Genomic DNA, 26,443 nt, shown 5'->3' on the forward strand with positions numbered 1-26,443 from the left:
CCACACCACTACCGCTCTGGACACCCTCTGGCTGTCTCTGTCGACCTGCTTTTAACCTCTCCGTACTGGATACTGTCTTTTTGGATACTTTCTCTCACTTCTTTGACACTTTTGCATGGATTACTGACTTTAAAAAATGCATTCCCAGCTGTTGTTGGATGAATTCAGCCATGGTAAGTTACCTGTTTCGCTTGTTTGAACCTTACTACTTAATTTGTAACACTTACTAATAAGGTGACTCTTATAAGACTGCTGACAACGTTTCAGAGACCTTTCTCCTGGTGTCCTTCTCTCTTTGAGGACATAGACACTGAATGTTTGGGATGATTTATGATGAAAGGTTGGGAAGGATCCCAGAAACAGGGTGCACATGGACAGCTTCAGGATTTAGGGGTGACAGGAAGGTCCTGGCATGGCTCACTTGTGCATAGCGAAACTTCAAAACTGTCATAACCAGGAGTGCATCAGTGACCCCTAATCCAGCACAGTTACAATTTACAGCACAGCTTCATCCAAACGTAATTAAGTGAATAGCTGTGGCCCTGTGTACATTGTAATGTAATAATAGGGCACAAAAATCAACTATTTGGTATGAAGAGCACTGATTCCTCAATAAAACTCTAGACAGCATGTGCTCACATGCAGTAAACGGAGTGTGGTACACAGGCATCCAGCAAGGAGAGTCATGAGAGGGTGTAGGAGGCTCACTGGACCATAATAACTCTCACTGGATTATGTAAACTATAGATCATGGAACATTCCTCAACGGCTTTATTGTTTTGATCAGTAGTTTCTCAGTGATGTCTGCGACAACTAAGGTAAATCTCTCTGAAGGATGGAGATGTCAATCATCAGAATGTTATGTAAGTAACTGTGATGGTTGTAGTGATAGCCTAATGGTTAATGATATGGGCTTGTGACCCAGGAACTATAGAGTGACTGGCCATTGTGTCCTTGATTTTCCCCAAGGGAACTCCTGTACTGGAAGTTGTTTTATATATAAAAAAAGCATGTTAAATGGTGTGTAAATGTTTAAAACAGTGGTGTCAAACTCAGTTCCTGGAGGGCCGGAGCCCTGCAGAGTTTTTTTCCAACCCTGCTCCAACACACACACACTAAATCATCTAAAAATGTAAACTCTATTATCGCATAGCTCTTATATATAAAGTTGGATATATGTTACATTTAACCTAACCTGCATACATGCAATACATTCATGTATACTAAATGACAAATATCAACTGCCTGACCTTTTATTCCCTCGTAAAATATAACTATATTATCAGCTATTATACAACATATCTCAACTGCTTGATTGCCAGAGGTGTAAAGTATTGGAGTAAATGTAATTAGTTACTGTACTTGAGTATCTTTTTGGATACGTTGTAGTTGTACTGAGTATCGTGTAGTCCGTTTGTTCATTGGTTTCCCTTGATTAGTCTCCTCAGGTGTGTCTTGTCTTGTTAAGGCCTGTTCACACCAAGCACGATAACTATAAAGATAACCATAAAGATATAGTTCTAAAAATCATTCTCAATATTAAAGAATAGCATAGTTCACACCACAACTATAACGATAACGATGCAGAGGAACGATATCGTTGTGATCACTTTCAAAACGATTTTTTTCCAGCTGATGAACGATAAAACAACAGCAGGATGGATTCAAACATTGACAGCCAATCAGAATCAATCCTGCTATCACGAGTTTGTGAATTTAAAGCGGCAGACGAGTGTACGCTTAGAATAATCAGATGATATCGTCTGCTGGTGTGGACGATAATATATCGTTATCTTTAACGTTAGTTATCGTTCTTGGTGTGAACGGGGCCTTAAGCTTGTTAGCCCCCTATGTGTGTGTATATAGCCCTGGTTTTTCTTTAGTTCCTTGTGAGTTGTTGAATGTAGGCCTAATGGTTGTCTGTTTGCCAGTCATTCTGTTCTTTGTTCCCTTTGGTTTTTGGTTTTTGGCACTCAAGTATGGTTTTTAGGTACTCTTTACACCTCTGTTGATTGCTTGTATTAAAGTATATTATGGCCAAGCTCTAATCTGCAAATGTGACTATAAGGCATGAAGATATTATGATATTATGAAACAGTGAGTACGTTTATATGGACAACAATAATCCGATATTAATATGATTAAGACAATACTCTGATTAAGAATCTACCATGTAAACAGAGATTTTAGATTACCTTAATCCGGCTAAAGTCATATTCGAAGTAAACAGAAATCGAATTAAGACATGTGGAGTATTCCTATTTTAGCGAATTAAGACGTGTGGAGTATTCCTATTTTAGTCGCATTACTGAAGTGCAGTATAGACATGTAAACACCTTAATCACATTATTACCGTTGTGTAGTACTTTTCGCCGCATTTTGCGACAGGATACACACACGGAAGTGGTCAACCGTTTGACTTATATTCTAAATATAACTCAAATAAAAAATATTCTAAAAGCAACTCATGTAAACACCATAATCATAATATTCGCTTATTTAGAATAAGGTAAATAATTAGATGACTGATGTCCATTTAAACGTAGTCATTGTGTATTATGAATTGCTCTATAAATACATTTGACTTGACTTGAGATAATTCTTGGGTTATAAAAATCACATATAGCGCATTAACTGGTCATAAAATGTATAATTTCAAAGTAGACAATTGCATTGTCTATAAAAGGTGCTTGAAGAACTCACCACTATGATGTTACGATGCTAAATGGTTACTAAGGCGCTTTGAATAGTTGCTAGGTGTCTTTAACATGGCTGTCAAGGTTTTTCTGTATAAATACAGAGGATCAGACAAAAATTATAAAAAGTCAAACCACTTGGAAAATTAATTGCACACCTCTGTTCAAAAAGCAAAAAACAATTTGAGATATTATTTATGTCCATGGTGCAAATGGTGTTTAATATTTTGTGTTATAGTCATTTAATCAAGAATGAGCAAAAATAGTAGTGCTTGTTTATTAAATAAAATGTTATTTAAATTGAAGTATATTATAAGGATAAGTTCACATTTTGTCTGGTTGATCCAACGGTGAAAGGGGAAACCTCACGTGTGATTTCTATGAAATGTCGTAATTTTATAAATGTTAGGTTGTGAAAGTGGGTTATGAGCAATGTTTGTTAAAGACAGTCTGGTGACACAGAGGGTAATAAACCTCAATGTTTGATGTGTGTGAGGGAATGACACACCTCAGCTGTTACCCAACACCTATTCTCCTTCCACATGCTGCAGGTAGACACAAAGTCCACATTATCACACCACTAGCTTGTGTTTATATGTATCTTTATTCAAATGTACCCCTCTACAATCACAAAGGTTTGCATGGGTCACGCATGTGTTGTGTGGGTTGATTTGGACTCCTAGAGTGGCTGACCTATAAGAAAGTTAAGTGTGAAACAGGACTGTGTGAAACTCTTCCATCATAAAATGTTAATAAGCAGTAATACTATACATCTCCATGTTACACAACATTACTACCGAGATGGGTAACCTCTTAATATTTCCACATATGAATAGTTTGCACCTTATATTAGACTTAAGCCAAGACTCATGGGCACAACCTTAGAGGCACATAATATAATTATAATGTGGAACATCATATCATAAAATCAGACAGCAATGGGAGTGGAATGTGTGGCACAGACACACCAACAGTTAGATTTCCATAGGACCAAAAAGAGATGGCAGATGTTATTATTTATTTATTTTTAAATTAATATATTTGATACCATATGGCATATCAAATTGATGTCTTGCAGAATTTCCATGTTGCTCTTCAGTGACTGGAGTGCTCAGTGTTATTTTATTAGCATTGATATACTATTGTAGTTTTTGTTCATATTTTTGAATTTGACATTTTGGACATTTTATGTTTTTACTTAAGTTTTTTTTGTTAGTTTTTTATAGGCCTATGTATATAGTTTTTATTATTGTTTTATTTAGTTAGTTATTTTAGTACTTCAAATTAAACTAAACAAAAATATTGGCAACTAGCTGAATAGGTTTAAGTTTTTTATGTTTGATTTCACTTAACGTTTATTTTGTCTCCAGTTAAACAAAATAAATAAATAAAGTAATACTTAATTCATAATTAATACATAATACAGTAATGACAGTATAATGACAGTAATCTATAAAATGTTTTAGGAGTATATAAAACGTGTGATATGATGAATAGGGCTCACACATGGCAGTGAGATATATGGTGCTACTCTAAAGCGCAGTCGTAGTGCGGCATAGAGCACATGGGGATTCTGCTTATGCTGCGCTGCGTCCATCGATCCATTCATTCAGCACTAGCGCAGGACATGCAGTCCTGATTATCCCGCAGCTTAGTTTAGCTACATGCAGTGTGTTTAACCCGTGTTTGTTGCCGTATCAGTCTGGAGGCTTGTGAACACCATGGTTTTTAGACAGCTCGTCTGCGGTGATGTTGCAGCATCATTATGCGTCCTGCGGTCAGACCTTTGCTCATAGCCATGAAGACACTCGGATAATAAACATAACGTGATTTCTGGAAATAAGGGAAACGGAACAGGGAGGGAGCGACTAATCCACCCAAATGCAGTGAGTAGAGCTGCATCAGAACATGCTGTCTGTACACCAGATAAGAACATTATAGGATGTTGTTGTTAAGCTACTCTTAAAATGGTCAAGGGTAGCCTATTTTAGGCGATGAAATTGTGAAAAGATAAGTGAAAATGGATAAACTGCACATATATACAGTACATTGGATAAACAAGAGAAATAAATGAATTAACAAAGAACGTAAGTAAAACATGAACGTTCAAGATATATCCCAAATCTAACTACATCACCACAGACCCTGAACTAGGCTATTATCAGCTTTAATGGCAATAAATCTTGAACGATGGGGACATTGAGATCTGAAGCAGTCTGCCCCTGCCGGCAGATCCAAGCATTCATTGACACTTGCAGGACGTTAAAAAACTAAGCAGACCTGGACAGAACAGAACGATCCTGCTTTATCGTCGGTGAACGAGAAGTGTCAGCATCCAGTGTTGGGGAAAGTTACTTTTAAAAGTAATGCATTACAATATTGCGTTACTCCATAAAAAAGTAACTAATTACGTTACTTAGTTACTTTTTATGGAAAGTAATGCATTACAATATTGCGTTACTCCATAAAAAAGTAACTAATTACGTTACTTAGTTACTTTTTATGGAAAGTAATGCATTACAATATTGCGTTACTCCATAAAAAAGTAACTAATTACGTTACTTAGTTACTTTTTATGGAAAGTAATGCATTACAATATTGCGTTACTCCATAAAAAAGTAACTAATTACGTTACTTAGTTACTTTTTATGGAAAGTAATGCATTACAATATTGCGTTACTCCATAAAAAAGTAACTAATTACGTTACTTAGTTACTTTTTATGGAAAGTAATGCATTACAATATTGCGTTACTCCATAAAAAAGTAACTAATTACGTTACTTAGTTACTTTTTATGGAAAGTAATGCGTTACTTTACTAGTTACTTGAAAAAAAGTAATCTGATTACGTAACTCGCGTTACTTGTAATGCGTTACTCCCAACACTGTCAGCGTCTGGAGTTAAACTTCCCTGAAACAACTACTAAAGCAAATAGGTTTAGCTAACAAGCAAGATATAGGCTATGACACCCTGCAGCAGGTTCTGCATTAACTCTTAATTTAACTGGAATATCACACACAAGATGTCATTTGTTATAACTGTAGTTACAGATTATTGTTTATTAAACAGCGTAATATATTGTTCAGGGGTTACGCAATATAAATCAAGCTTAGGCTATTATTATAAAATATAAAATGCTTTAAAATACTTAAAAAATATATATGTTTAACATTTGTTTAAAATATTTAGTTATACACTAGTTTTGTGATAAGGAATATTGCAATATTTTTTAAACATATTGCTGTATTTTTATGTGCTGTTGTTAAATTAAAAATTTGATTTACCTAATTATTTATTGATTTCACAATTTCATGTGCTTTGATGTGATTTCAAGTACTCTGGCCCTTCGTGGATTTTGTGGTTATTGCAGTGAATTTCAATTTAATATGAGTTTGAATCAAGTTTGAATGCGGCGCGGTTCCCATAGCAATAAAAGAAGCGGGCGGAGTACCCGAGCGTTGCCCATGCGCAGTAAAGCTTCAAAGAACAGCGCATGCGTAGCCGCGCTTATTCACACAGTGCTTCAACACAAGAGCTTCACTCGGCAGTTTGTGAGGAGAGTGCGCTGGCAGCGCATACAAACCTGACCAAGAACGGTTAGGAATAAAATATACATGACACCCGTGAGAAGAGTAAGTACACGTTTTATGTCTTTGCTTTATATATGAGCGCGTCTGGGGGCGTAAATGTGGCCATTTGAGTAGGTTAAAGGGTTTATTTTATCAGCAGAGGGCGGCGCGGTGATCAGCCGTGGCACAATATCCTTCTTTGTTCAGGTAACGCGTTGAAGCGCCTTAAAACATCAAGATTTAAAACATAAATCATTAGAGGACACTCTTTACTCATATGTAAGACATTAGTATGCTATATTAAAAGTTAAATTTCACCATTACCTGGGTTATTAATCCTTTTTAAAACATGATTTAAGGTGACGCGATCTTTATGTGAATCGTGCCGTTATTTATTGTTCGTTTTATTTTAGTGTTTTTATATTTGGGTTTCCTACTGTTTTTGCTGGGTTATTGATTCTGCTTTACAGTTTTTGAATGGAAGCAGTGTTTAGACTCCGAGCCGGTTCAGTTTTAGCTTTAGCATGTATCCTTACAGCAAAATGGAGGACCGAAAATGACCAATAAAACCATAAAAACACTTCCCGATTAACTATACATTTTACAGGACCGCAATTAAAATAATCAATGTAACTTATGTACAACACAATAGTTTAGTAGTTTGCCTCGTTATTGTAATTTGTTTTTCAGTTTCTCCCACTATTCACTTTAATATTGAATTATTAATTTCTGTAGTTATTTCTGGAAAATCCTAATATATTTACTTTTTGAGTGTCAAATGTAGCAGTAAACATTGTCGTTCTTGTGTTTAATGGAGTTTAAGTGGTAGATCCATTAAAAAAAACATCTAATGGGTTTGTTTATTAGTTAACTCACTATATCATTGTTTAAATATGACTTGTAGGTGTTGGTATAATGTCAGTACAGAACTAATTCAGTGTTTGTTGGCTCCCTCCTTCATTTAACAAAATGGTTGGCAGCCGGTCGGCCATCATTTCTCTCACACACTACTGCAACGTGGCTGAATCACCCCCAACCTTTGTGTCTTCAGACACAGGCTGGGAGCCGTGTTAATCCATTACATGTGTGTTACGATCATTGTGGTGTCTTTTACAGTCTGAGGAGGGGAAACAGAAACCCATGACATCAGATAGTGTAGAGACGTCATAGATGGGGTACATGAGCAAACACAGGAAACATTGCCCAAGAGGGCTGTCACAACTGTGTAAGCATTTTACCGGAGCAATTTCATTCAGAAAATTAAGATATGAATAAGCGGTGCTCTATATTCTTTTGTGGACTTGTGGTCTTGCCTTTTTAAATGATTAGGTTCAGGCTAGATTGTTACGTTCTCTCCTGTATCCTCTGTACAGTCTCATTTGAGCGGAACGCTGCTCAAATTCATTCAGCTTTCAACGTCTTCTCCATAGCAATGAGGAAGCATATTAATAAAGTACTCAAAGCGAATGACATTGTAATCAGATTCATGTTTTGGTCTAATGACGTACGGTACATTGCTAATCAGTTGTTTTTCTACTGTGTTTTGCAGGGTATCCCAGTGTAAAATGGAGGATAGTTTTGATTGCGACTGCGGTGAGCTGGAGCCACCTGATCATTGAGAAGGAATAATCTCACTGAGATCATCAACCCTTTCGGTTTCCCCACATCAGGTGCTTTAAACAGGAAAAAGGAAAAAAAAAAGTAGATTTATCACCATTAACTTGGACCGTTAGTAATGCTGCTGCTCAGGGCCAGTCATACACTGAAAATGTCTGCACTGTGACGATGGTTTTATAGGTAGTGACTTTAATTATTTCAGTTACATTCAGAGATATTTGATTGGCTTCCAAATTCATTCCGTTAAGCCCTAATAAACATTGAAATAAAAAGAAAACTCTCCCACAAACTACGTAAAAAGCTGCTAAAAAGTGCTGTGGATGATGACAACATATCTCGGCAACATATCCGAATCAGTTCCAAGCATCTCTCAGAATACACTGTAACGGTCGTTCGGGGAAAACGCTCAAGTCTTTGTAGGCTTGAGTGTTTTGTCTTGTGTTTTTTGTTGTTAAGTTAGGATTGTCTTTCTCAAATTAGCTGTAGTAGTTGCAACTCAAGATCGGCTGCATATCAGAAATCCTCCCCTCTATAATATCTGCACAGAGCTGCTCTTGTAGGCAGCAAAATGGCAGAGAAATTTGAAAGCCTTATGAACATTCACGGCTTCGACCTGGGCCCTCGCTACATGGACCTAAAGCCTCTGGGCTATGGGGGCAACGGACTGGTCTTTTCTGCTGTCGACACCGATTGTGACAAAAGGGTCGCTGTGAAAAAGATTGTCTTAACCGACCCTCAGAGCGTTAAACACGCCTTGCGCGAAATCAAGATCATCCGCAGGCTCGATCACGACAACATTGTGAAGGTGTTTGAAACGCTGGGGCCCAGTGGCCGGAGGCTCACGGAGGATGTGAGCTCTCTGACGGAGGTCAACTCTGTGTACATCGTACAGGAGTACATGGAAACAGACCTCTGTAAAGTACTGGAACAAGGCTTGTTGTCCGAGGATCATGCACGGCTGTTCATGTACCAACTGCTGCGAGGACTGAAATACATCCACTCGGCAAACGTGCTTCACCGTGACCTGAAGCCCGCCAACCTCTTCGTCAACACTGAGGACTTGGTACTGAAAATCGGGGACTTTGGACTTGCCCGTATAATGGACCCCCACTATTCCCATAAGGTATTTATTTTCTCTCATATTTATCTCTTTCAGTGTTTGAAGTCTGTTTCATCTCATTGACAACCATCCAGATGGCGTCTTGTTTGGCTGAGCTGTGAATGAGCTTTCATTCCATTCACTGATGGATGTATCCAAAGACTATAGGAGAATACCCAAGACGTGTCACTCGTATAGTTTTGAATGGGGAAAAATGCAACGCTCAATATGGCTGCTCTATCGAACGAAGCCCCGCCTTCTGAGCAAAAGAGCCAATCCGGTTGCTATAGAAACAGTCAACGCTCTGAGACGTGCGCTTAGGACTGCTCATGCGCACTGGCTGATCTAGCCTGAAAAATAACCTTTTTATACCGCTATTTGAGCAAAAGAAACCGCATATATGACACAGTTGTTGTCAGATTTCATTGGTGATTTCAAATATGAAAGAAAAGAGTCAAGTTTTAAATAGGAAAAATATCGAAACTCTTTGGTCATTTTTGAGTGAGATGCTAACGGTCTAATCAGATTCAGTGATCTATGCTAAGCTAAGCTAAAAGTGCTACCGCCAGACCCGGAGATCGGCTGAATGGATTCGAAAACGGTAAAACTCAACTTTTTAACTCTAGGGGAGTTGGAGGGAGGGGAGTTGTATTTTCAAAAATAGTGGAGTGTTCCTTTAAAGGGACTTTGATGTATCACAGGAAGTAAGAAGTAGTGCCATAGTCCTTGAAATGACACCTCTGACTTCCTGTCACCCTTTCCTGTACGTTAACATCCAGTACAGTTTCTGCATATCCGGTTGTATGTGTCTTGAAATGTGTTTTGAAAGGAAGTTGACAGGGACATGCCAGAAATAGTATGAAAGAACGACACAGCTGTTCCTTAATAAATCGAGGGTTGAATATACCCAGTGTTTCTTCATATCCTGAATGGGGAATCTGAATAAGTTTCATAATTCTGCTTTTGACTTTGCTGTTAATGTTGTTTTTTTTTTTGTTCTAAATTCTCATTAGTTCCTTTGCTTGAACTGTTCAGTTTTGTGTGTGTGTTTTTGCAAGTATGTTGTGGAGAGGTGATTTCACTAGCTGATGCTGGGGGATGTGGCTGGATCCAAGCGTACACGTCTCATTTGTAATCGTTTCTTTTCTATGGGCTCACATGATCCATATGCCAGCCAGATCTTCTCTCACTCAGACGCCTCCTTCAGAGCCTTTTAGAGAGAGAGCTGTTCCTGCTTCAAGTCTATGAATAGCTGCTGTCGCTCCCCCGCACATGCTTTTCTGGTCTGGGTTTTTTTCTTCAAGGAACAAGAAAATTGAGAGACTATATCAGGCTCTGGTCCTGTAATTACTGAGTCAACTGCTTTACTGACGTGTGACAAGTTGCTTAAGTTTGAGAAATCAGACCATGTTTACATGGGTATGAAAAAGTGGAAAATTATTCAGAATAAGACTTGAATTGCATCACGTGTCATTAGGGATATGCCGGTATCAAATTTTCATGTTGCGATTAATTGTTAATGCTTTTTTCACGGTATACGGTCTTATCACGATATTGAAATTTAGTTTAAAAAAAGTGCTGTCATAATACAGTATAACAGGTTTAATAACTTTTTTCTTATAACAAAAATAACTGAACATTTAAATGCAATAAAGCAATACAGAAAAATGTATGAAGTTAAAAGTTTTACACAGATTAAAGTGCAAAAGAACTATAAAGACTAATACGTATCAAGTCTTAGTTCATGTTAGCTCATTAAATAACACCGTTGCCACTTTCGATTTTAACAACCTGTTATTAAATATTGGAATACCTAAGATTAATGAATGTTCAGAAGAATTTTTCATTGGCAGTTTATGTTAACTAATGAATTAACTAATGTTAACTAATGAAGCCCTAATGTAAAGCATATCCCTAACCGCCACAAATAGATTTTCCAAAAGGCTTTGACTTTGTTGAATAAACATGAGCTCTGCACGTTTCAAATTCAAAACACGGCAGGGGTGTTTTTATATGAATGTATCATTTTTGAAGGGAACCGATTGTCTTCAGAAAAGTTTTGATGTCATTTTAATTTCATCTTTCCTATAATGCCTTATAAAGTAGCGTTCATGAGCGCAACGCTGCTTTGATTACAGCCATTACCGGGGAAACCGCTATTTCTGCCACTCTTAAAGCGCCTTCTGCTGGCAGAGAATGAATTTGCACTTTCAATAAGCCTGCTGTTTTATATTTACATTATATACATGTATATTTCCCCCAGGGAAAGTGCCGCCACACATAGTGTATGTCTGTGGGAGACACTGAATGTTGTATAAAAACTGCATTTTTATTTTGAGTGTTGCTTATTAAATTTGATTAATGCATTAGGGCTGTCAAAAAATAATTCGAAGTTCGAATATTCGTCGAATTTAAAATAAAGATCCACATTGCCTCCTTAATGCAACGTTTTTGCATTCGGATTTTAGGTGTGCGTTAAGGAGGCAGCCTTATCAGTGGCGCACGAGATGCGTTGATGTAAGCGTCGTTGTTTTTGTTAGCCTATCCAGTTGAAGCCACTAGATGTGGAGCTGCTGCATTGTTCATTAGAGATATTGTGGGAAAAGAGAACATCAATGCGGAGAAGATCTTGTTTACGTCAAAACTGAAACCAAGCCGTTCACACATAACGCATATTCGTGCATTTTCTAGAAGGACATCTGTCAGCGTTGCACTTGCGTCTCACACTAAAAGAGCAGCATGTTTAGAAAGCCATGTAAAATTAATGCAAGTTTAACTTTGAAAAAACATATCTCAAGACTTTATGGTGGGGTTTTCTCCCCCATCCCACTGCAACTCGTGTTTTTAAATGAAAAATGTAATCTGTGTGATTGGCTTTCGGCCCTTGGTATTAAACTACGAATACATACATGATGCTATTTTGTTTATAGTTGTTTAAAAGCAACTTAATTATAATTGGTTTATAAACATTTTAAACATTATGCACTTTTTTCACAGATAGTCCTGTCATCATATATGCTCTGAATAAACGTGCATTGGTCGATGCGCCTTGTGGCCTCAGGAGAGAAGCCAAAAGCTTTTCTTCACCCTAACTGAAATTATGCATTTTAAATTAGAAGATAATTTGAATTTTGATAATATTTAAGTACACAATCCGAATGTAGTTTTTCAACCATTTTGACAGCCCTATAATGCATTATAAACTTTTTTTTTCTTTCAGTTTTCAGCTAAATGAAAACATGTTTTCCACTGTTTTCTAGTGGAAGCATGCTCACTCTTGCCACTTAAGTTTGTTTTTAGTAAACTTGCACAGTAATTTATCCAGCTCATTAATTTTCATTCACAAAGGCACAGTGAATTTCGGAATGTAGGTCATGAAACTCTTATGATGGTATTACCCATCTGTGAATGATTTATGTTGCTTGTGTTGTAAACTTGTATGGAATCTGTCTCCTTTTCACTCCAGAAATGCAGCTATCTTTAATAGCTTAACTTGTCTGTCTGTTTCTCATAGTGCTCATAAATAATTTTTTGGTACGCATAGATATAAGGGAACTGTGGATATTCCGATTAAGGTGTTGAAATGACATTGAATTCTGATCAAAAGAGGCACATGTAACACATTTACATGGCGCACACTAAATACAACCAAATGTACATATTAAGAAAGTGAATGTTTATGCAAACATGATTGCTAATTATCCATAAAATCTTTTGAAGTCTTTTTTTTTTTTTTTTTGTTAAGAATTTTGCTCACCAGGGATGCGTTAGTTTGATCAAAAATACAGTAAAAACAATAATACTGTGAACTATTATTATAATTTAAAGGATGTGTTTTCTATTTTAATTGATTTTTAAAAATGTGAGGTTGACAGTGTGATGGTGAGGAGTAAGCAAACCTTTGCTTCTATCCATTCCTCTTCTTTCACTTTTTTTCCCTCTCTCTCTCTCCCTCTTTGCTGCAGACTACTGACTAACTGCTGTGTGCTCACTTTTGCTGACCTGTTTAAGCAGTTTTGTGCATTGATAGATGGAGAACGGGAGTGTGTGTGTGTGTGTGTGTGTGTGTGTGTGTGTGTGATGCCTCTGTGAAACGACCCTTTTCTGCAGTCAGCACTTCAGTGGTGGTTTATGGAGGTTTGTGGGAAGCAAACCTCAGCCATTTCACTGTCTAGTTTTATATTCATTAACTTTTTTTTTTTCTGATGCCAGTGTATCTGTTTTCCTTTTGCATTCCCTAGAATGTATGTATTTGTAAAAGGTTTATTTAAGAAATAGTTTAAACATTTTTTTTAAACTCATGTTCTAAACTTGTATGACTTTTTTAATTGAATACAAAAGATGGCACAGTACTCGGTTTGTTTAAAAGCCAATCTATTCTTGCTTGTATTGTGACCAACTGTCATTGACGTCAGATGTGGCAGGATGCTATAGCATAGGGGAACCTTTTCAGTGAATTAGGTGCAAGTGAAGGCAATCCAGTAAAATCAGTCTTTAAAATGGCCTGCATCCACTATGGGTGGATGGGCTAATGTCCATGCAATTGGGGTCAGTTTGGAAGGGCTAAATATGATCTACCTTCAAGCTATAATTCAGACAGGCTGTTTAAGCACTAAACATAAACCAAGGCTCTGTGGCTGAAACATCATTGTTTGGAACACTAGTCAGGACTGGAGAAAGTGTAATTAGGGAATGTTTGAACAAGGTTTCTCAGACTTGGAGATGTAATGATTCACCCGTGACTGGAAGCTCTAATTTGAACCCTTCCACATTCAGCACATGCCTTGTGTATGGAATAAAACTTGCTGTACCAAAGGCAAATAATCTATTAAAGGGGTCATATGATGCGATTTCAATTTTTCCTTTCTCTTTGGAGTGTTACAAGCTCTTGGTGCATAAAGAAGATCTGTAAAGTTGCAAAGACTAAAGTCTCAAATCCAAAGAGATATTCTTTATAAAAGTTACGAGTCAGCCACACCTACCTAAAACGGCTCGTTCTAACACGCCCCCACATATCTACATCACTATGTGGGAAGATTTGCATGACGCCGCCCAAATGTTCACGCAAAGAAAGAAGGCGTAACTTTTATTCTGGCTGTAGTATTGTTGCTGCCGCCATGTTGTGAATGCGCTGTGCGATTTGTTGTGAAAGCGATGTACAGTATGTGGAAAATAATGTGTTTTTTGAACCTTAAAACACACCATAAACACATTTCATTACACCAAATACCAAAATTAATGTTATTTTTAGCAGCATCATATGACCCCTTTAAATAGGACATTTTCCCACTGTTTTGATAGTTCAATATTACACTGAGCGTTTTACCATACCCTGGTGAGTTGCAGTAATGTCTACTGCATACATAGGCAACAACCTTCTAAGGCAGCCTCCTAACTATAATGGAACATCATAAGTAACTAATTTCGAGCTCTCTAGATGAGCAGGAATTCTGTCTGTCATACCAATAGTATTCATTATGTGAAGAATGCAGGAGACTCAATTTTGATAGAGTTTGGCTTGAGCTTCTAAGGTACCAACAATAAGAAATCCTACCACTTAGAGATGTACGGATACTATTTTTATCTGATGCGATACCAAAAATTCTAAGTAACGGCTAGGGATTTAACGATTCAATTCGATTCACGATTTTGATTTCACTATTCAATTCGATTTACTATTGTTTTGACAAAATGAGATTTAAGACAAATTATAAATTAAATGTGTCCTTTTATTATTGCTTGGACAAAATGCTGCACATTTCTTTGTGAAATTGAAATATAGCACTATAATAATACTCTAATATAGCACTTATAGCATATAATTACTCTTTTGTTGGTTTTGATTGCTTCTATTGTCCTCATTTGTAAGTCGTTTTGGATAAGTGTCTGCTAAATGACAAAATTGAAATATAATGTAAATAACAAAACTAAATTGAAAATTTAAAACAAGCCCCAAATCAAATAAGTAACACAAATAAAATAAATCTCTTCATATAAACAAAATAAGGCTTTGTCTGTGCTCTTTCCATTTAAAATTAGAGGCAGGCAACCACTGCATTTTAATCATGATCCAAACAAAGATGCTGCATACATGCAACATGAGCAGATTTTAATCTAAATTAGATTGTATAATTTCGAAATTTGAAGCAAAAACAGAATGGTTTGACTTCAGTTTTGTGAAACTATGCATAAAAAATATCTGCATGAAACAGAAACAGCAGAGCTGAATGAGATGCAGATTCACTCTCTGCCAGCAGGTGGCGCTTAAAATCATCTTGGAGAGAGTTTCATCGTCTTCACTGTCGTAACCGAACGCGACACGCCATTTGAATGCTGAATGGAGGATGACAGACAGCCGCAGCGGAGAGAAGCGTTTACGTGACCTTAAATTTAACGACTTAAATATTAATTTGTACCTCACATTCAACTATAGAACGGCTTCAGAACTCTTGGAATATAGTGCATGGAAACTTTATGGTGCTTTATAATGTTTTTGTGCCTTTCGTGGGGCTTAACAATAACACAGAATAGTATACGCACAATATCGGATTTGGATCGTTTTCGACCGATACCCAATTCGGCAGAAAATGGCAGTATCGGAGCCATACAAACACTGCTTCCACCTTATTTTATCCCTATATACTTTACATATCAAGTATTACATACTGATTATTCAACAACAGTGTTAATTTACATGTTGTACAATTCTTAAAGGTACAGTAGCAAAAATGGCCAGTTCAATTCTAAGGGCAAAACGGATGTAAAATTGTGTAAAGCTAGGTTCTGCCCTCGATTATTAAGACTCAGAGAGGGAAAAAATGGTATAAGCTTAAAGTATTGTGGGAAGGATCCTGTATACAGCAGCTTGTTTTTAGAGAATCTTTTTATCTTGAGCTGCTCTGCTCTAGAAATCCGACCCAGTCTGAGGAATGTTTGGAATTCACGTGCGGATCAACTTCCCTTCCTTCTTCCCTTCCCCCTCTCTTCTCTTTGTCTGTGTTTGGCTGAGCTCTCTGGATTCTGGTCTTCCTCCAAGTCCTCCTTTTGATGTTTGCCTGTGTCATTGGGTTCAAACTTGTTCTGGCTCGTCTTTGCAGCCATTTGAGGTTTTAGAGTTTTTGGCAAGTTACCAGAGGCTGTTATATATTTTTTTTCCCCCATATTGAGCTGCAAAGGGGCTCCTCTTATTTGTTTTGTGCATATGCATATGTTAAACGTGGTGTGAGAAGAGACTGTGTTTCTAGAACACGGGACTTTTAGAGGCATAAATTGGGGCTGGAGTGTTTCTCACTCCTCTCAGCTGTCTTTCTCACATTGACTCATTTTACAAGCAAGCTCTAAAACCCGTCTGAACTGACTCCTTCACCAGACTTGACCCACTTTTGTGGCCCCTGATGACCTTAAAACTCATATTGAAGAATTTATTTTTAAATGTACTCCCTGCTTTCTCAAATGAAAGATCAAAGCAAGGAGATGCTAATTCCTTTTGTGAAAACATTTTCTTTGCTACTTTTTTCCCTCAAGCTGTGTGAAGTATCACGTCCATATTTCAAATGGTGCAGGATGAGTTAAGTCCTCTAATTATGAGCAGTAATAATGCTTGCCTTAGTTTTAGCTTGTTGGTTTGGAGGCCTCTCATGGTCTGCATGAGTCATCTGCCACCTCGCGCCACCAGCGATGGTGGATTTTTTACATTCAAATGAGTTGCCTAGAATGTGTCATGACTGGTTGGGTTTGACTCCTCCTCGATTTATGCAGACAATTTGTATTTCACTTGAGCACATGCTGTTTTCTGATTGATCTGTAGGGAATAGCAATAAGAACTGCAGACAGAACTATCTGCATTAATAAAATTGAAATAAATACAATTTAGAATTTTCTTTTTGTGTTCAGCATCTCTTTCTTGATATTGCTAAAAGATGTGTGTGTGTGTGTGTGTGTGTGTGTGTGTATATATATATATGTATATATGTATATATGTATATCAACCCCATAGAAAATCTTTGGAGGGAGTTGAAAATCCGTGTTGCCCAGCAACAGCCCCAAAACATTACTGCTCTAGAGGAGATCTATATATATATTCTCAACCGGACTGTTCTGAGACCCTGCAAACATGTTCAAATAATTAGCTCCTCACCTCTAAGAACGCAGTGCCATGCTTCACTCTGAAGTTTGCTTTTTGGTTTTCTTTTCTGATTGGGCTTACGTCTGGTGTTTAAAGGATGCTGAGGTTTAAGTTTAATCCTTTAGCAGGATCTTTTTTTTTTCACAGTGAGTCTTTGAGTAGAATGTGATCTGAATGTTGGTAATCTACTTCCAGGTAATCTGCTCTCATTGCATTATGTAACCCTGCACAAGACCTTTTACGCAGAAACTATGACTATGACGATTGTTTTGTAATCCTTTAAGTTGGTGTTCTTCTAAGCATCTGTGCTGTTTTAAGAGGGAGTGAAAGGACACTGAGGTCAGGTTGTGAGGGTGTGAACTGATTTCTTAGTCTGTGATGGTATTTGTTGCTCCAGAGAAGTTTTTTCAATGGCCAATTGTGAACATATGGTCTGCTGTAATCTGGGTTTAACAGCTTGACACATACCCTGAAAAGAACAGGACCATGGAGTCAAAAATAGCCCTCACACTGAACTGTGGGGAAAATTCCGGCCTCAAGAATCACTAGACTTTGTTTGTTTTGGGCCACTGGATGGGTACACTGAGTTTGTGTGAGGGTGTTTAGTATGAACGGTGACCCATACATGCAGGTTGATGTCACTAGCCGTGTTTCCACTGTCGGGCCAAAAGCGAGCATTAGGGATGCACCGAAATTTCGGCTGCCGAAAATATATGCCGTAGGGCTGTCCAAATTGCTGAAAATCTAAATTCGAATTTTATAGTTGTATATTATCAAAATTCTAATTATATTCGAATTTTAAAATGCATAATTTCAGTTAGGGTGAAGAAAAGCTTTTGGCTTCTCTCCTGAGGCCACAAGAGGATGCATCGAGCAAAATATTACAAATTCACATTTATTCAAAGCATAAGATATGACTATCTATGAAAAAAAAAAAGTGCATGTTTAAAATAATGTTTATAAACCAATTATAATTAAGTTGCTTAAACAACTATAAACAAAACGGCATCATGTATGTATTCATAGTTCAATACAAAGGGCCGAAAGACAATCACAGAGAGTGCATTTTTCATTTAAAAACACGAGTTGCAGTGGAATGGGGAAAAAACCCCGCCATAAAGTCTCGATGTTTTTTCAGAGTTGAACTTGCATTAGCTTTACATGTCTTTCTAAACACACTTTTGTCGAGACGTGAGTGCAACGGTAATAGATGTCCCTCTAGAAAATGCGCGAAATATGCGTTCTGTGTGAACGGCTTGGTTTCAGTTTTGACGTAAACAAGATCTTCTCCGCATTTATGTTCTCTTTTCCCGCAATATTTGTAATTAACAATGCAGCAGCGCCGCATCTAGTGGCTTCAACTGGATAGGTTAACAAAAACATTAAAATGCAATGACACTTACATCTTCGCATCTCGTGCGCCACTGATAAGGCTGCCTCCTTAACGCACACCTAAAATTCGAATGCAACGTTTTTGCATTCGAATGTGGATTTTTATTTTAAATTTGACAAATTTTAAATTAGAATTATTTTTTTTTGATAGCCCTAATATGCCACACCGCACCGCCTGTCAGTGTTCAGCGGGCATGTTTCATTCTCCCTCTAGCCGTCATCACTGCGCGATGTGACGCTCCGCTCAACATTCCACGCCATTCCATGCGTACCGTTTGAATGTACCGCTCATGCTCACCAGAAAAGCAAAGTCCGCTCAAATAATGCGCCAACAGGAAATTTCTATGTACTGTTCCTGTTTGCAATAGTGCTACTGTGCTGTAACATGGAAATGATGGTAAAATGCTGGAAATGCTACCTCTCGCTCTCTGATCTGCTCCCCGCTATGCTTTGCTCGCATTCTCTGATAATAATAGCTTTGTAGGACTTTACATTTAGATATTTAGTCAAAAAAAGTGATATCCGATTCTGTTGCATAGAACTGAATAAAAATAATATATTGATATTTTAGATTAATATATTTTCTCTCCAATTTTATTTTTACTTACAATAAAAGTGTGGTTATTTTATTGGCTTGTTTTTTTTATTATTCAGTATCATTAAAATTGAGTTAAATTAAAAAGTCTTTATAATAAAAAGTATAAAGTAAAATTGCTTTATAATATTTAATAAAACACAGGGCTTGAATTTCGGCGTGGGATTGTGGGGATTGCACATAATTCTACTGATTCCCGCAGTTTCCGCGCTTGTAACACGGGACATTCCTGCAAATATTTCAGCGTGAAAGACACTCGCGATGACTGAATGTATCATTTGCACATGCTTTTGAGTCTTACAATTTTAAACATTCAAGTGCTCAATTCAGTACTTGCGCGCTCTCTGTGAGACCCCTTTCTGTGAGCTCACACCCAAAGCGCGCACACATTGAGCCGCATCTGAGAGCGCACGACTACAGAATGAAGTTGTTGCGCCTTATTGCACATAAACGGCCAAATACATACAAAATTGTCAAATTGCCTGTCTTGATGAGTATTCATGTAAACAGTCGATTTATACTAAACATTGTCAGTATATAGGCTATTAAGTGAATGTAAACAGTTGCAAAACAAAACTTGTGTAACAGTTTGATCCGTGCATGAGGTCTTAAAGAGACAGCAACTTAAATAAACCTGCTGCTGTCAGTCATTGTTTATTTATACATTAAAGACTAACCAGTATTATTTTAAAGTTAAATAGATTATTCTGTTTCTGTGGTATTTCTGTGCCTGGATATTACTGTAAAACTTGGAAAAACTTAAAGCACAGTTAATTTTAGTTGTATCTTGTTGTTGTATTTGTTTGTGCCATTGCTTGTCATTATCTATTCTTATTTTATTACTGACTGTTTACTTGTCTTTTTTTAGTTGAAATAAATTCAATTCAGAGTTTGAAATCAAATTTTTTTTAAGTATCTTCCTCACAATATAAATATGAATCAACAACATTGTAAAACACAAATACACTGGGTGATGAAAAATTTAGGTTGGTTGACTGTAGTTTAAAAATGTCTTAAAAAATACCCTAACTCGCCCCTCAAATAAAAAAAAATCCCCCCCTATAAGAGTCACCGAAAGGGGGAATCACCCATCGCTGTTATAAGTAACGTTATGCTTATGAAAATGCCAGAGACAGCATGAAGAACTTAGATAAATCATACTATATGATGTATATAGATATATGATATATATACCACACTATATGATTATAATCATGTACTTATTTGCAGTTATATTTGTTCTGACTCTTTTCTGTGTCTTTGTTGATACCATACTTTTGTCTCCGCATGTCATAAATACTCTGTGTAACTCATAACTCTGATTTTCTGTCTGTGAGCTCCCTCTGTTGCTCTGGCTGAAAGGATAACAGTATAATGAGAGACGGTAAACAGCGCTCAAACTAGGGCTGTGTATCACCAGCGAAGTCACGATACGATACGTATCACGATACAGCGCCCACGATACGATACATATCACGATACAGGACTGCACTGAATTTTACCTCAGCAGAATTTAGTAAAACAGCTGTTTATTAAACACTGCTTACTATAGTGCCATTTCTAACTATTGGCAGAGCAGGCAGTTGACCTCTGCATTATCAGAATCAGAATCAGAAGAGCTTTATTACCAAGTATGTTTACACACACAAGGAATTTGACTTGACGACAGGAGCTTCCAGTGTAGAAGAAAGTACAAACATAGTGCAGACATACATGATAGTGCAGACATACATAGGAATAACACAGTAGGGATGTAATATAACACTAATATAATAAGAAAAAGAAAAACTGAATAATGTACTATATACAGAAATAGAAGTATAGGAAAAAATTTAATTGTTTAGATAAATGTACAGAAATGTTTATTAGTGTGCAGATGTTATTTACAAATTGTGCAGTTTAATATAAATATAACTATGTTAGTTGTGATGGACGATGTATAATTATGAAAGATTAATTGTTCAGACTGAGTATAGCCTGTCAGTTAGATTTAGCATGCTGACAAATTAATAAATGACTTTTTTATCATAAATCATTAGCATATAAAAATACCGTATTGACCCGAATATAAGACAAATTTTTTATTAAAAAAAATATATGTTTTTTTCTTGGAAATACATCTGAAAAAACGTGGTCGTCTTATACTCAAACCTCCTCAGATTGCATGCATCGTGGAAAATAAATCGAAATGCTCATTCTTTCTAAAGAGAGTTGAAGTAAACTTGAGGGTTTATCAGTATTTTTCTATTGTGTTGTGTACGCATTTGGACTTAACTACATTAGGGCTTTTGTTTTGTGCATTCCTGTCATCACAAATAAACAGAGCAGCTGTGACTGAACAAGTATGTGTTCTCTTTTTATGTGAAATAATGATAAATATTAGTTTGATTTAGCATCACTGAAGTGCACTGCTGACACAAATTAATATATTACTATTTTTTTATTGTAAATCATCGGTACATAAAATATCAACGCTGGAGTCTTTCTTTGAAGTCTTAAGAACCAATCAGGGTCGTCTTATATTCGGGCCAATACGGTAGATGCTGAAGGCTTTAAGTCTTCATGTAAGGATCAAACGTCAGCTTCTGTCAAGTTCATTTTGTGATATAGTTTTTTCACTTTGCCCTCGCTGGTGAAATTGTGGGTTTGTGTGACGTTTGCTGCACAGAGGCATGGTAAAGGCGGGTTTTAAGTAGGGATGCACCGATAGGATATTTTGGGACCGATACCGATTTTAACAATCACTTATTGGCCGATTCCGATACCGATATTGGTCACTTCCTCTCTTATTTGAAATTTTGGCATCAAAATAGTATTTTGATCATGTTTTAAATCAGCAAAGTTCAAAAACACCTGCATTAAATTATACTAGCAGTTTTATTGCTGCATCAAATAATTTCTAATGAACATGGATTGGATCCATTTAACATTCAGCAGGCCTACATAAATACAACAGAACAAAGATACATATTAAATAAACAGTGCTTTTTAGGTAGGTTTAACAGTTTTCAGGTACAGAAATAAAGTAAACAAATGTAAAATAACACTTCACTGTATAAATTTAAATTTGTTATATCTGCCTTTTTCCTTATATAGCCGATATGCCGATGGTTGTAAATTGAGGAAAAATCGACCGATACATCGGTGCATACCTAGTTTTAAGAGTAGCCCTGGTGGAAGACAGTGGAAACGCAGCTTGATTTTGGCCTCACGGCTTGAGGTCCGGGGCTATTGGACCCGCCCGACTCATTGGTATCCCTGGCTCACACTGGCCCGACAGTGGCTACTGACTTGTCTGTCTGCCATTGTGTCAGGCACGAGACAGATTATCCTTCTTTGTCCAGAGCCACTGCTTATCTGTCTCGATCTGTCTGTCTGTCCATTGTGTCATCCTTCAGTCATTGTCTCTCTGTTTGTCCTTTAGATCTTTCTTGGAACAAGTTTTGTATCTTGGGGCACAGCTGTAGACTGAGTATTAAATGTTGTCTTTTCAACTTGAGGCTAGATGTGAAACTGGGCCATGTGTTGGAGCTGGTGGCCCTGCTTTAGCCTGGAAATGTCTGGTACAGCTGTCCTGAGTGTTTTATACATGCCATGTGGCGCATGACCTTGTCAATGAATGAAATTAGATAAACAACGTGAATTATTAACCGCTCAAGATGTAGTGGGTGTTATGCCATAAATATGTGTGTGAATTACAGTTTCTGCAAGCCTTTGAAGGATGGTTTGTAACTGCAGTGTTATTTCCAAGGATCCTTGTCTGACACTGTGACATTGGTTGTAAGAAATGTTCTCTCTCTCCCATAGGGGCATCTGTCTGAGGGACTGGTCACTAAATGGTATCGTTCTCCTCGTCTGCTCCTTTCCCCAAATAACTACACCAAAGCCATTGACATGTGGGCTGCTGGGTGCATCTTTGCTGAAATGCTGACTGGAAAAACACTCTTTGCAGGTACTAAAAAGTGTGTGTGTGTATGTGTGTGTGTGTGTGTGTGTTTGTCTAAATAAATCCTATGATCTTGTATTATATCAGTTTGTCTACTTTTATTCTAAAATTGTAGTTGTTAATTTCTTTGTGACGCTATCTTATCTTGCACACACAATGATCAGGTAGTTGAGGGTCATTTCCTGTGGTCTTGGTGTATTATAATAAACTAGGACAAGGTGTTTTTTTCTTCCCTTTTGTAGTAGTTAAAGAGAGAAGCTCTTTCTGTGAACTCAAAACTTCGGAAACTAGGGCAGAACTGTTGATTTTCATGCGTTTTAGTGGATGCAAGTTTTGGCACAGCTGGTTTACAAGGTTGCCACTGCCATGGAAATATCTGAATTTTAATTGTGAGTTCAGTCTCTATAAATTTTATTTTTACAAGTGCATATCCTGTAATTCTAGACAAATTGGAGAGTCATGGAAATTCATTATTCAAATTGGTGTTGGGACCCTGAGACTAATATTAACCATTGGTCTTGCCAAACTCAAACATGCACACTAACTAGACCAGTTTCTTTAAGTATACAAATGTCTCTTGTGCCAAATATTGACTGGAGTTGCCTTGACACAGTTTTTCTGAATCAAACATTTGTATGTGTGCACAGGAGCTCACGAGCTGGAACAGATGCAGCTGATTCTGGAATCCATTCCGGTAGTCCATGAGGAAGACAGACTGGAGCTCCAAAGTGTAATTCCTGTCTTTATCAAGAACGACATGTCAGAACCACACTCGCCACTCACCAAGTTACTGCCTGGTGTCAGCCCTGAGGGTTAGTTACACAAGCATTTTTGCAGAATGCATGCAATTCATAGAAACCTAATTTTATAGATGCTTAAATTCATGGAAATTTGCATACCATTCTCTCTTGCTCGCTCACTCCCTTCCCTTTACTCAGCAGCAATTCATAGGATTCTGAGATTTTAGAAAATTATCTCAGTTTTGCTACTTTTTGTACTAAACCAAAGTTGGTAAAGGAAACACAAATGGCAGTCTAAATCTCATGTATTATTGGTCATTTGTTCACTGTAGCCTTGGATTTCCTGGAGAAGATCTTGACGTTTAACCCCATGGACCGGCTCACTGCGGAAGAGGCTCTTGCACACCCATACATGAGTGATTACTCCTTCCCTCTAGATGAACCAGTGTCCTTGCACCCCTTCCACATCGAGGATGAGGTGGATGACATCTTGCTCATGGATGAGAGTCACAGTCACATCTACAACTGGGACAGGTGAGCTTCACCCAATGGAAAAATACCAGTATTTGGCTCATCATTCTATGAGGTTATGAGTTTTAGAGCATAGAGGGTGTAAGGAAAGTAAGTTCTCCTGGCTGCCATCTTTCCGATGGTATAATATATATTTTTTCCTTCACACTGTAGGTACCATGAAAGTCAGTTCTCTGATCAAGACTGGCACCTGCACAGCACCCATGAACTGGAAGATGTGCAGCGTGATCCTCGAGCTATGTCAGATGTCACAGACGAGGAGGAGGTCCAGATCGATCCACGGAAATACATGGATGGGGAGTGTGAGAAGTTCCTAGAAGATCCATCGTTCGACCTCCCCCTAGAGCACTCGTGGCAACAGGAAGATCACCATGAGAACAAATACTGCGACCAGGAGTGCAGCTACACTTGCAACTACAAAGCTGTGTCCCCATCCTACCTGGACAATCTGATCTGGAGGGACAGTGAGGTGAACCACTACTATGAGCCCAAACTCATCATTGACCTCTCCAACTGGAAAGAGCAGCAAAGCAAAGAGAAGAACGACAAAAAAGGCAAGACCAAGTGTGAGAAGAATGGACTGGTCAAGGCCCAGATCGCCCTGCAGAACCACTGTGTGGCCGAGAAGGATCGCGAACAGGAAAAACACCAGAACCACAGCCAGGGCTTCGACTTTGACTCGTTTATCGCCAGCACCATCAAAATGAGCCTTCAGCCAGAATCCGGCGAAGTTGACCTCCTGAATGAGTTGAACACCTCCGTTTCCCAGCTGGACACCCATGCTCCTTGCGGCTCCATGTCCAAGTCCATCAGTCAGGAAAAAGAAGAGAAGTGTCTAGTAAACCTGGCGCAGCTCGGCGTCCGAGCACCCTGTCCTTGGGAGAGTTTCACGGACAGCGACGTTACCGAGAGCAGCCTAATCGACGAGGCTTGCTGGGACGTCCGCAAAGACGAGCAGCTCCAGAAGGAGAACAACAGCTGCCAGAGCAGTTACTTAGACCGCCTCTTCAACATGCGTGAGGAGGTAGAGTCCGAGATCCCCGAACCTGTCGAGGAGTCCACACCGGAGGATGACTTCATATCCTGCGGTGGCGAGATTGTCATTAACATGCAGCTGGAGTCTCTGGCCATTCCGGGGTTCGAGGGAGCGGGTGACATTCCTCTGAAGTCCATCCAGGCCACGTTAACGCCCTCTGCTGTTAAACTCTCCCCACAAATCGCCCATAAAACATACAGCAGCATTTTTAAGCATTTAAATTAAAAAGTCCACCCTGTTCAAGCAGAGTCCGGCTTATTTTTTTATAGAGTTATGTATTTCTGTACTTGAATCTTTTTTCTTTTTTTTTTTCTTTTTACATATGGTTACTTTTAAGGAAACTTATTTCATTTTTCTTTTTATCTGTGGATTAAATGTAAATTAATTCATTTCGTAAATTCATCCAAAGTGCTGGACTGTGTTCCTACACGTGAAATATGTTTTTGCCCTCTGATTTTCAGTTTCAACTCTGATCTTGTGTATATATATATAAAAAAACTAACGCCATGACATTTGCACAGTGTACTGTAGATTCAGAAACATATTAGGGAAAGACAGAGGAACGACTGTTAAGTAGCGAAATAGATGGTTTATTCATTTGTAAGCAAAGGAATGGAGATAAAGAGGGCGGAATAATGCACTATCCGTGTGGGAGACGCCGCCACTGACATCATAATGTGACCTTCTGACTGACAGCCAATAGGACTGGCACAAGCAGTGCGTCTTGGCCTTTCTCTAACTGTTGTTTTTAATTAAGGCTAATGTATTTATTTGAATTTTTTCACCTCATTTCCATTTAAAAGCGAAGCCTTTTGTCATTTTGTTCATACTGTAAACTTCCTCAAACGTGATGCCAGCCCAGCAAGCATTAACTGTTGGTTTGCGATACGTTAACTGTAGGTTCGTAAAGGCGTTATCTACCTCAAGGTAACAGCAGAAAGGTTCTGTCTCCCAACTGTAGTGCTTTAAAGAAACACTTGCCCTTTCAACGATGTAGTGCACAGCGATTTCTGTTTTTCATTTTGCATTTGCCATAGTGAAGTGTTAAGATCATTATTTATTTTTAGCAGATGTGAGATATTTATTTTAAGAAACGT

General features: G+C 37.9%; 1 protein-coding gene across 2 annotated transcripts; it reads left to right on the forward strand.

Moving 5' to 3' along the window:
• On the forward strand, positions 1-25,844 carry LOC107704268 (mitogen-activated protein kinase 6-like). 2 transcript variants are annotated; one of them, XM_016507149.1, is made up of 6 exons: positions 1-173; positions 7,815-9,005; positions 22,901-23,045; positions 23,687-23,851; positions 24,112-24,313; positions 24,464-25,844. In XM_016507149.1, exons 2-6 carry the CDS (start codon positions 8,451-8,453, stop codon positions 25,569-25,571), a joined length of 2,175 nt encoding a protein of 724 aa, XP_016362635.1. In that variant the 5' UTR covers positions 1-173; positions 7,815-8,450; the 3' UTR covers positions 25,572-25,844. The 2 variants fall into 2 exon arrangements, with proteins under 2 accessions (XP_016362635.1, XP_016362634.1); XM_016507148.1 differs by lacking the exon at positions 1-173 and adding an exon at positions 6,200-6,328.
• The last annotated feature ends 599 nt before the right edge of the window (positions 25,845-26,443 follow it).

This window comes from Sinocyclocheilus anshuiensis, unplaced genomic scaffold, assembly GCF_001515605.1.
Source record: "Sinocyclocheilus anshuiensis isolate Anshui unplaced genomic scaffold, SAMN03320099.WGS_v1.1 scaffold863, whole genome shotgun sequence".
Taxonomy (NCBI): domain Eukaryota; kingdom Metazoa; phylum Chordata; class Actinopteri; order Cypriniformes; family Cyprinidae; genus Sinocyclocheilus; species Sinocyclocheilus anshuiensis.